Source organism: Triturus cristatus, chromosome 5_2 (assembly GCF_964204655.1).
Source record: "Triturus cristatus chromosome 5_2, aTriCri1.1, whole genome shotgun sequence".
Classification (NCBI taxonomy): Eukaryota; Metazoa; Chordata; class Amphibia; order Caudata; family Salamandridae; genus Triturus; species Triturus cristatus.
This window is the reverse complement of record NC_140588.1, coordinates 868,575,296-868,587,871: the sequence shown is the minus strand read 5'-3', so window position 1 is coordinate 868,587,871 and position 12,576 is coordinate 868,575,296. Positions and strand designations below refer to the sequence as shown.

Here is a 12,576-nt window from a genome sequence, read left to right as displayed (position 1 = left end):
GTACAGGCCTCTGATGAAGACTCCACATTTAAACCCACATCAGAATTCAAAACAGCAACACAAATCTTATTCCACATTCACCCATCTTCTGTTTTGAAAGCATTTTTGAAACACTTTACCACTGTCAACGCCTTAGTGAACTTAAGACTATGGGAAAACACACCACAGGGGCTCTTATTCTTACCCAATCTTCTACTTTAACTTACACCCACTTCACACATTTCCTCTTGTCAAAATTAACCTTTCTTTTTCTCTGCAGCTTAACTTCTCGGTCTCTCCAATCACTTGTCCCATTAAATTTTACACCTCTGTCCCAAGTCATCCAACAGGGACATAACAACGTGTTAGGGGCCCTTCCTTTAAATAACTCAAAGGGAGATTTTCCTGTTAAAGTATGTGGTGACATGTGATAGCCTATGATTCTTTGTTGTAGTTAAATTTTCCAATCCAAAGAATTTTCTCTTGACTACTGAATGCTGTCTTTTATTGTTTCTGGATGATATATAGAATGTTTTTGAGAACAATCCAAATATCAAAAATAAAAAAAACTCTTCCATACTCTGAGCAGAACTGCGGTCCATTATCAGAGAGAACTGACTCCGGCTAATTCCTTTAAACATTTCCCCTAGAAACTCAACACTGGACGACGTAACATCTTGCACACATGCAACGTCCACCTATCTGTAATATAACTCCATTAAAACAACCAAATAAGGCGCTTGATGTTGTTCTCTCAAAAGGACCTACAATATCGATGGCAACCTCCTGCTAAGGGTGATCTGGAAATTTCCAACAAACCATTGTCATCTGGCACTGGACTAAAACTATCACTACCTTTACATTCTACACCTCTCACCTCTTGTTCAACACCCACATCCATTTCGAGCCACCAGAAACTCGTTCTTCACCTTTCCTTCATTTTGACTATACCCATGTGACTCTGATGTGCAACAAAAATGAGTCTACTTCTCAAATTGAGGGGAGGAATTAACCTTGTTCCCCTTGATAGCATCCCTTTGTTCCCTGATAGCTCGTCGCTTTTCTGAAACCAAGACAAGTACCCTCAAATGACCGGACTGACCCGCTTTTATTACTTCAAACATTTCCGCATTGTTCACCAATTTTTCCTTCCAAACATTTTCAGACAACACAACCAATGTAATCTCCAACACATTAATGTTCTCATCCAAAAACTCTTTGACCACCTCCTCTTGACCAGCCAGTGAAAGGAAACGAGAAACAGTCCACAGATAAATTGTTAATACCAGGCAAATGCTCCATTTCAAAATCAAATTCCTGTAATGCAATAACCCAAAGTCTAATTTTTGAGTAAATAAAATCCAGACCTTTCTTCTGGAAATGCTTTATGATCCGTATAAACCTTGAACGTTGTACCCTAGACAAAGTTGCAAAACATATTGCACGCCCAATAAATTGCTAGCGCTTCTCTCTCAACCACAGAATAATTCATCTCTGCTCCACGTAAATATCTTGAGGCACAGACAATCAAACACTCTTTACCATTTCTTCTCTGCTTCAAAATTGCTCCTAGTACTTTGCAACATCTGTGACAATTATAGTTTCCACCTCCAGGAATAAAATTCTGTAAATTAGATGCATTTTTAAACTCCTCTTTCAAATTTACAAATTCATGCCGACATTCAGATCTCCACAAAACTCCTTATTCCTCCCAACAAGAGTGCTTGAATGTGTTGATTTCTCAGCTACATTTTCAAAACAATTGCCATAGTACTCCACAATACCAAGAAAAGAAACTACCTCTTCTTTTGAAGATGGTTCTCTCAGTTCCACTATGGTGTTAATTAGCCGTTTTTTTAGGGCGGTACACCTCTTCCAGATATCACATGCCCTAAATAATCAACCTCATGCACAGAAAACGTACACTTTTCTTTTCTTAAAATCAGCCCAGCATCCAAAAGTCTTTTCAGCACCAATCACACTCTTAAGTTGTGTTATCACAAACTACTTCTGAAAATCAACAAATCGTCCTGATAACATTTCGCTTCTTTAATGTCCTTTAACACCGATGCCATTATTCTCTGGAACACAAAGGGAGTGGATACGAGTCCAAATGGCATCCTTTTAAACTTAAATTACCTCATCAGAGTAATAAAAGCTGAGAGCTCCTGGGAACTCCTGTCTAACTCAACTTGATGGTACGTGGCTGTCAGATCAAGTGTGAAAAACATATTTTGCCCCAGCCAGGGTAGACACGACCTCATCAATATTTGGAAGGGGAAATTTGTCAACTATGACTTGATAATTGAGCGCTCTCATATTCACACAGAGCCTAATGTCATTACTGACCTTTCTGACCATAACTATGGGAGCCAACCACTCTGTAGCCTCAACAGTTATTACAACCTGATCAATTAACTTCTGATCAACCTCATCTTGAATAGCTACAGGAATACGTCTAACTTTAGCTACCACAGGCATTGCTTCATTTCTTAGCCTTGTGGGGTGTATATAACCTTTCAAACACCATAGCTCTTCTTTAAGTATAGAAACTCAGACACAAAATTGACTTGTCCTGACTACACTTCTACTTGCACTTGGGGATCAGCATTGGCATTAAGAGTGACTCCAATACACGCTGATGTGGCCATCCAATCAAATCATCCACTCAGTGAGACGCGCATTTTCCAAATCATGAATTTGTTTTCTAACTCAATACATGCATTAGAATATCCAGACATTCTTATTGGTTGCTCACAATAACCATCAGGACATATACCCATAACATGCAATTTGTTTTTCACCTCAAACCATTGCACTGAAGTTTTTTATTTGAAATAATGGTTAAATGAGAACACAAATCAAACTTCGTTATTCATTCCACTCCATCTATCTTCACAGTCCCGCTCGGATGCCCCCCTTCCACCACCTGCTCTTTGACTTGAAATACACTTTAATGTGTGACATCTTTATTTTGTTCTTTTTAAACTTGTTTCTGCAACATTTAATAAAATGATCTTTTTCGCCACAACTGTGACAAACTACATTTAATGCTGGTCAGCCCCTTGCACTGGCTCGGTGTCCACTCCTAGCACAGCAAGAACATTCACCTGTGATTTTTATCTGATCTTCTCTCAAAACCTCTTTGCCCTTCCCTAGACATACTGTTTCTTCAACTTTAACAGACTGTGTGATTGATTTATCCTTTGCCGTCTTAAATTCCGACACACATTTTATCATGTGCTCCACTCTTTTTGCTATCAAAAGCACGTACTTTGAATGTGGTTCATCCTTTAAACGTAATTCCTCTAAAATGTTACCACTGGTGCATCTCAAAAAAATTGGTCTCTACTTCTTTCCTCTGCAGACGCACCAAATTCACATGTGAATACTAAGTTCCTGAGGCCCGTAATATAATCTAAATTGAATCTTCTTTGCCCGGTTCACGTCAATCAAAATTATCACGTTCCATGATGGTACTAATTTGAGGTAGATAATGGTGATTAAGTTTTAAAACACAAATGTCATACTCATTTAATTCTCTTTTTTCTTTAGCAGTTAGCTCAGGCAAATGTTCTAAACATTCCTGTCCTTCTCCACAAAGATAGTCCATTAACAATGAAAATGTAGGTTCCACACACCCTCGCATAGTACCCAATCATCATCTTCCATTTACTCCATCTCACTGGAGGTTCACCAGGACTGCTTAAGAAAAACTAAGCCACATTAACGTTCTGCATGCTACACACTGCAAACCACTGCATGCTACACACTGCAAACCACATAAACACAAAACTGAAAACCAAAATAAAAACAAATATTAAACTGTAGAATAACTGACCCCTAAAACCTGTTAAATAATACTAAGTCTACAGACAAAAAAATACATAAGTGCCCTTTACAGTCAATAGAGCACTGTCTCTAAAATGTACAGCCCTTTACAGTCAAAATTAGCACAATATCTAAGTAGTTTGTTCAACTTAGAATTCTGTCATCTCTAATATTAGTAGTCGCAAATAGCCCAAAGGTGTGCCTGTCACCTCACTGAACAGGCTCCCTTGATATTAGGCTGAGTGTGCTTGAGGGCTTACTCAAGATATATCTGTTACTGCCCTGAAGAGACTCGGTTCGTAGTCTTTGTAGCCCAACAGAGCACACCGCCTATTATGGTTCTGGACATGCTCTGTTTGAACTTGCCGAAAACAAATGATACACCGATCACCACAAGGCCGGCTAGGAAACCGACGTGCCTACTCCAACTCGCATTCCCTATCTTGAAACAGGTGCTATGCCCAACTTCTAAAAATGGCCGCACGCATGTCGCGATGTGTGTCTTTTTTCCGGAGCGTGCCTTTGTTTTAACACAATACTTCTTGGTTTCTATGGCCACATAGCTTGTTTTTCAATGTCCTTCACAAAACTGCCATAGCTCCAGGCCTCACAACGTAGACATATTCCTGTACCCGTGAAAACAACTCGAGCACTCCGTCATCGCACAGTTTACCAGCGCTGCAAACCTCACTGATGTGTCACACCAGAGGTCACGCTAATGATTCCAACTGCCACACCCATGCTGTATAACGAAGCAAACTGCCAAAGGCAGCTCTGACACCTCCCTGTGGTTGAGGTGCTCTCCACTCTACAACGAGTATCCAGTCCTCGTCGGTAGTGTAACAAGGTGGTAACACAGAACAAGCATTGGCATAGTCAATAGGTCTCGCCTTAGGGACCTTATAAGTGTTTAGCCATGCAACAGTTGCATAACTAAATACTTATAAGGTCCCAAAAGCGAGACCTATTGGCTATGCCAAGCGGCCGTGTGGCCGCGAAATTGAAAGTAATCGCGGTAAAGCGCGGCGCGCGCACCCGTGCACATGCACTGTAGCTCTAGGCTGGCCTGGTAGCACTTTTTGGAGCCCTCTCAATAAGTCTCGCCAGACCAGTGCATGCGCTGGGTCAGGCGAGACCTAAAAACAGGATGTAGGTATGCTTTATGAACCTTTAGCACCGCGTCCATCAGGACCAGCAGCAACTGACCACAGCCCCCGCACCCCACATTCTATATTACACATTCTAACTTACATCCCACTATAGTGTACAGAGAGATAACACACAAAGCATACCCGCTATTAGTAATTTTTGAGAGGGGATTAGGTCAATGTACTAACCTGAAAATGTTATGTAAATTTAGACAACACACTCCCTACCAGGTTTTGTTATACTTTAGAGGGATTTAAACCGCCTCAAAACTACACAGAGGCTCAATCCTCCACAATACAATAGGGATTGCCTCAAGTCAATAGCACATGGGTGGCACTGAGCACCGCTTCATGTAGCTCGGGTTTGCACTCTGCCCAGTCAACAACCCACAAAGATAAAGCATTTCCATCCAAACCCCGAAATCCCCCACACAACACAACAGTGGGATGCACGAAACGTACTAAAAATAATTCAGGTTCCAACTTGACTCTTAACAAAAGGGGGACAGTTCCCTAAATGCTCATAGGGGGTTAATCAACCACTTAATTAAAACAGCATTTAAATGTACCTTTACCTAAACGGCGCTGTTGCACCAAACATCTTAACAGCTAAGGTGTGCATAGATAGCTCCACCCACAGTATAGGTGAGCATGGTGCTCCGAGCTAATGGGAGTGAGCCCACTAAACTCCCCAGTGGTGCAATCACGTCTCTTGACGGTGAAAGAGATGCATCTACCCCTCAACATCCCTCATACCAACACTACTGCCCTTGGAGATTACCCCTCGTATTACTTCTTTTTCTCCAAAAAACAAACTATCCCAACATGCGCTACTTCAAGGCTGTGTGAGACCGCATACCAAAATATAACTGTACAAGGGCGAGTCCCCAAAATGACTATTCTATGGTCAATTCACCATCTCCAAATAGACTGTAAATAAATGGATGCACAGCTTAACCCGCCCCAAAAAATAAACCCTTCTTATAATACTGCCCTGAGGTGCACCTCTCAGCACTATCCACTGCTGGACAGCAGGCGTGAGGCAAGCGAGCTTGGGCTGTGCTCTGCAGGGTCTAGACAGTTTCCTGACAATCATGCGCGCACACCTGGCTAATGTGTAGGATACACCTAATTTTTTGGTGAAAGATCAACACAGGAATCGAGAGAGCGCTGGGCCCCTAAGACAGAGGGTAGGGCATGGGGTTGGGCAAGCGGGCCGTGCCCCTTATACCTTATAAAAGGCCCCGTTGGACCCCCGCACCTCCACCACCAGTTCCTCCATGGTGCGGGCGGCTGAATCCTCGCTAGTAGCGGGTCCCTGGGGGGGCGCTGCCCGGGGTAAGTGACAAGCACTCAGGCTGCGGCCGCGGCTCCCCCTCCAGTGTAAACATCAAAGATGCGTCACGTGACCGGCTCCTCCGCCCATTCACAAACCGTCCGTGCGGCCTAGTCTGTTGCCTGAGCCCAAGCCTGAGTGACAGTTGGCCGACTGACAGCGAAGACGGACAACACCGAGAATTCCAATTTCACATAAGCTCCATATAAAATATAGAAGGGCGGCCATCTTAGAGAATGTTTGACAGAACTGTTACTAAGACTCATTATGAAATAAAAAAAATAATAACAAACCTGCGTTAATGAGGTAGCAATTCAGGCAAAAAAATTGGAGTATGCAGAACGGGTGAATTTTTTTCTTAATTTGTAAATAAAGGTCTTAAAACTCTTTATTTATAATATGAAACGTATTCGCATACATATAAAACCTGCACATTACTTCCCAGAGATCAGTTTTGAAAGATATCGATTTAAACTTTGGGATACAGAACAAGTATATCGTCGTTCTACGGCAAAATAAGATCATCCTCAAGCTACGAAGTCTTCTCATAGCGTCCTAATCATGTCTTAGTAGTACTAGAAGAGACTGCCATACATAGGCAAAGTGAGTGTTGTCATGGTTTTAGAGCAGCAGACGACTGAGCGGAGCTCAGACGAGGTCACAAGGCGCGGAAGGCGCGAGGAAGACGGGAAGTTTTCAACAGTTCACGTGATTAGCGTACAATTTTTTGTGGGGACATACTGAAGTCAGGCGAAACGAGAATTGTTGCTGTTAAATAGTAGAGGTTGCCTGTTCTCAACATGGTCTTATATTTGCGCATGCGTGGTAGGTTCCGCAGTGTCTCGTTGGACGTTGCTTCTCAGCTGATGACAGCTGTCTGTCCGGGGCTTTACGTTTAAGTTAGCAATAATTGGGGAGAGGAGTTGGCCGGGACCTGGCGAACTGGGTTCGAGTCTCGATAATGACGCTAAACATCATGTGATGCTGAGAAAATCACTTAATCTCCTCGTGCCGAACAAAATATGAATGTGTGTCCTCATGTAACGTAACTGGTGCTATGTAAAGCGCTCTGATACCCGATTGGATCGGGGCAAGTTCGTGCTATATAAAACTCTGCAAAAAAAAAATAATAATAATGACTGGGCTGCCTTATGTTTCTGTGATTACATGTGAAAAAAGTGTCGGGTATGTAGTGTCTACGGTCAATTACAACAGACACTGGACTTCAGGTTCACATGCTTCCATCACTTTCCCTGTCCCTACACTATCTGCCCTCTTCCTGTCGCTGCCCCTCCTCTTCCCTTGTCCTCCTAACTCCGCCCACACCAACGACTGCACCGCTCAACCTCTACATCTTCCCCTTTTTAACAAAATGAAATGACTGACTTGTTTACAGTTCTTCAATAAGTCGTTTCGGCCTGCGAATGTCCTGTCTCGGTCGCAGTGACATAGTTCCTGTCACCACCTCTGGTTCTCCTCCAATCCCAGGATGCGGACTCTCGGCAGCGCCAGCAGGTTGTTCTCGGACATCACTTTCTTGATGCCCCCCATTCTTTGAAGCGACTCCTTCATGCCAGGAGTGCATTTCTGAAAATGGGACGCATTCCGGGTAACTCTTCGGCTGTCCGATTCGGCCGTCACCATGGTACCCTTTTTCTGAATGATTGTCAATGGTTCAGCTCTGAACTTACAGTCTGTTTTCCGGTGCTGCTCCTGCTTGACGAGAACACAGTCCCCTTCAAGGATGGAAGGCGATCTTGCTCTCCTTCTGGCGTCCGCATACGATTTCATTCTCTCTTTCCCACGACGGTCCGCGGACACAACCTCTTGATGAATGCGAGCAGGTGAGACTGCTCGCAGAGCCCCTTCCCAGGTGGGTATCCTGTTCCTGATCGGTCTTCCCAGCATTAGGGTGGCAGGACATTTGCCCGTGGTGGCATGTGGAGTTGTCCTGTAGGCCCGGAGGACCTCATTGAGATCCACCTGAAGGTCCCTTTTCTCACTGGTCGCTTGTTGAAACGTTTTCTTCAAAGTGGCCATGAATCGTTCAATGGTACCATTGGCCTGTGGCCATAAGGTCGTGACTTTTCGATGCGTGAAGTTCAGGTGTCGCGCAAACTCACCAAACTCATGTCCATTAAATGGAGGGCCATTGTCCGTTTTGAGTATCTTTGGAATACCCCACGCCGCAAACACTTCATCCAGCACCGCGACAGTGCTGGCCGCACTAGTGGACGATACAAACTGGGCTATTGGGAACCGCGAATACTCGTCCATAATTGCTAGGACATACTTTCCTGACTGAAGAGGTCCATAGAAGTCCATAGCAAGTTCCTGCCACACACCGCTGGGCAATTCAGTCATTCGCAAAGGAGCTGGGGGACTTCCTTGACTGACAAGTTGACACTGCAGACAGTCTTTGAGAGTCAGTTCTATCATCTGGTCTAATAGCGGGAACCACACTCGCTCTCTCAGAGCTCGCTTAGTTGCAACTACACCACGATGACCTTCGTGAGCTAGATTGACAATACCCTGCCGTAGTTGCGTCGGAATGACGATCCTATGGTCCCTCAGCAGAAGCCCTTCCGAGGTGGCAGACAACTCCTTACTCACATGTCGGAATGCTTGCAGCTCTTGGCTGCTTGCTGAATCTTCCCATTCCTCATCACCATCATGTCTCCACCTATTAGTCTGCAGACGCCGAAGTACCTTCTGGAGAATGACATCTTGCGCCGTCGCTTCCAGGATGGCCTCCAGGGGAACCGCAGGCGGTTGAGCGTGGCCCACGACGAAGTGGACATATTCCTCCGCTATTGATGCACATGGCGCCGACTCGGCTCTAGGGTGGCGAGCCATGTAGTCGGCCGAAATTGCTGATTTTCCCGGCTTGTGCACTATGGTGTAGGTGTACTCTTGCATTCACAGACCCCATCGCTCAATCCGAGGTGGCATCTTCGACCGTGGATTTCCAAATATGGTGACGAGCGCCTGATGATCCGTCACCATTGTAAAGTGCTTGCCATAAATGAACACATGGAAGTGTTCGCAGGCCCAGACAACCGCCAGACTCTCTTTCTCTGGTTGAGAATACGCCTTTTCAGTGTCTGACAAGCTGCGACTCGCATAAGCCACAATGTGGCGCTGATCCTCCTCTCGGTCATACTGAGCCAGAATCGCCCCTAAACCCACCGGGCTGGCATCTACGGTTATTTCCGTCTTCCGTTTGGGGTCAAAGTATGCCAGATTGTCGGCTGCCTCAACGGCCCGTTTGATGTCCTGGAAGGCCTGCTCACACTGACGGGTCCAGTCGAACAGTTGTCCCTGCTTTGTGAGAGTTCGAAGTGGATGACTAATTGTGGCATAGTCCTTGATGTACCTGGCACAATAACTGGCCATACCCAGAAAGGAACGGACATCGCTGACATCTTGAGGGCTCTTGGTGTCGTTTAAGGCCATCACTTTTTCAGGGTCAGGTTTCATCCCTGCTCCAGAAAACACATGTCCAAAAAACTTGAGTGTGGATCGATGGAATTCGCACTTCTCTTTGTTCAATGTCAGGTTGGCATCCAAGAGGGCATGGCATACTCGATTCAGGGCCTTGTCATGTTCTTGGACGTTGGACCCATACACAAAGATATTGTCGCTGTAGTTCAGCGTATTAGGTATATGGCATATAGTTTGGCGTATCGCCTCCTGAAAGATCTCCGCAGCGGAAGAGATGCCAAAGCTTAACCGTTTATAACGAAACAAACCCAAGTGTGTCGCAAAAGTCGTTATATACCTTGACCTTTCATGCAGCTCCAGCTGATGATAACCCTTGTTTAAGTCCAGTTTCGAGAACACCCTGGCCCCATTTAGCGCAGCAATCATATCACTTAAGTGAGGCCCAGGATGTCGTTCCCGTTCAATCGCAGTGTTGGGAAGCCGCATGTCTACACACAGCCGCACTTTTCCAGAAGCGCCCTACTTGGGCACTATGACTACGGGTGACACCCATGGGGTGGGGCCGTCAGGCCGTTCAATAATGTCTGAGGCGAGCAGTTCTTGAAGCTCATCCTCCACAGCCTGCTGAAGGTGGTACGGTACGCCGGGGATGTTGAGCGACAGGTCGGATCTGCTCGTTGATGTGAAGCCGAACCTGACATCTATTCATTCTTCCCAACCCGTTGAATAGCTTGGGGAATTTGTGTAATATGTCTTGATCACCACTGACCCGGTATAAGATCTCAACCAACCGAAGTCTCTCTGCCGTTGGTAGGCTGAGAAGGCAGTCAGCTTCCGGGCCATCAATCACGTGTATTACAGCGGACACCGACGTGTTCTGATGTCGAAGAGTGGTTAGAAACTTCCCTAGACAGGGGAGCGGTTTCTTTGACATCCAGGTGAATACCCGGACGTACGCCGGCACAACGGAGGTGGTGACTTCATCTTTTTGTACTCCGTTACCGTGATGTAATTCAATGTGCCCCACTGTCCAGGACAAACTGAGTGTCATGATTGCCCACACTGATGTTCAGTCTCGGGTATGTCTTTAATTGATCCGGATCGGCGACCATGCTGACATATTCGACCGTGTACTCAGATTCACACGACCCTGATCGAGAGTCCTGGGATGGTGACCTTCCCGCCCAGCGAGATCTCCTCGACTCCCTGCTGGAATGTGATGAACTGGAAGACGATTTTGGCCGATCTTACACAGCTTTCACGTGGTGTCGCCTGGTGTCAGAGCGAGTTGGCCTCATCACTTCATTCTTCCTCTCCCTGCGATATTCGCCACAGGTCACCTCAAAGTGATTAGTTCATCCACACTTCCGACATTGCTGCCCCATAACTGGACACGCTTCTCTGTGCGGGAAATCATACCCACATCTGTAGCATTTCTTTCCCCCATCTTGTCTCTTGTCTTTTCTACTTGATCCGTGTCTCCTGCGCACGGTTGATCTCTGGCGGGAGGATGGCCGGGAGGGGTACCGGCGCTCCTTCGAGTGTCTGCGTCTGTGACTGTCTTGCACCCGACATACTTGCTCGCGTCTTTCAGTGCGCCCGGCCTCCATGCTTTTGGCTTGCTCCTCTGCTTGGTCATACACTCGAGTCATCTCCTCTATCTCCTCTAGGTTGTGACTTTTCCTTAACAGCCTCCTCCTCGGTGTCTCAGACTGACACCCATAAATTATCTGCGACTGGATGGTATCATCCGTTGAAAACGCATCAAATTCGCAATATCTGGACAATCGACGCAGTCGTGTTATGAAAGAACTCATTGCTTCGTCTTTCCCTTGACGGGCTTGGTGAAACGCATATCTTTTGTAATCCACATTTCTTTTGTGCAAAAACTTCTTATTTAGCGCCTCGCGCACTTTATCGTAAGTTCCTGTGTCCGCGCGAGGCAGTTCTTTGATGATCTTGCTAATTTCTTTGCCCACCAGGTTGCGCAGCGCAATCACTTTGTCTTCATCCTCGGTCACCTTCGACCCCTTGATGTAGTCCTCAAAGTCCTCAAGCCATTCCTGCCATCTGGGGCCCATGCTCTCCCCAACCGTCAACGGTAGTGGCTCTGGTGGGCGCAAGTGTGACACACCCGTCATAATCGGTGTGGCTTCAGCTCTTTGCGGCGAGTTGTGATTTGACATCGTGGCAGCACACACCTAACTCGTCCAGTCCTCCCACGTGCTTGTTCGTTCCTGGCTTGTTTTGACTGGTGCCTGTTCACTTTATTTACTTCTTGTTTGCTTTGGCAGATGCTTGCCTGCTTCCTCTCGCCTTCCTTACAGAAATATTCTTTCTCTTGGCTTGTCAAATGCTTGTTTATTTCTCGCCTGACTTAAAAATGGCCGCCCCTTTACTTCTATGGGGATGTCCCACTGATGACTGCCTGACTCCAAAATGGCCGCCACACAGGGTCTCCCACTCCCACGAGGTCTTGTCTGCCACTCTCAGCCAGCTTGCCACACTGTTGTCCACGCTCCCGCAGTCACAGCACCTCTCTAGTGCCTCACACACACTTTAGGATCCATTACCTGGCACAACGAGCTCGGGGTGGGCACCCGACGTTCCTTTTCGCACGCGTGCCGTTTCCCACGCATCGGGCGTGAGATTATCATTCAGCGCGTAGCAGCGCTCATTCAGCCACGTGTTTTACCGCTCCGGTGCAACAGTCAGTCACCGCAGGAGCTGCCAGCATTCGTCGGGGTGGGCTCCCGCTCCTTCCTTCACTTTCTCGCCTCAGGGGGACACTGGATATAGCGCGACCCAGCGCTCGGCAATGAGCGCGTTTTCTCACCG

At 46.2% G+C, this 12,576-nt stretch overlaps 1 protein-coding gene across 8 annotated transcripts in view; it reads right to left on the bottom strand.

Annotated features, from left to right (window-relative positions):
* The window catches only part of FMR1 (fragile X messenger ribonucleoprotein 1), a 491,218-nt gene extending 484,769 nt beyond the window's left edge, over nucleotides 1-6,449 (bottom strand). For 2 of the 8 annotated variants that reach the window (XM_085607997.1, XM_085607995.1), the window contains exon 1: nucleotides 6,190-6,375. Coding sequence is in view for 2 of the 8 variants with exons in the window: in XM_085607992.1 (XP_085464118.1) it covers nucleotides 6,190-6,240 (51 nt within the window). In the remaining 6 variants the exon portion in view is untranslated. Of the gene's footprint in view, nucleotides 1-6,189 lie in introns of all 8 variants that reach the window. The other 6 variants (XM_085607992.1, XM_085607991.1, XM_085607996.1 and 3 more) reach the window with 6 other exon arrangements.
* Nucleotides 6,450-12,576: the final 6,127 nt, after the last annotated feature.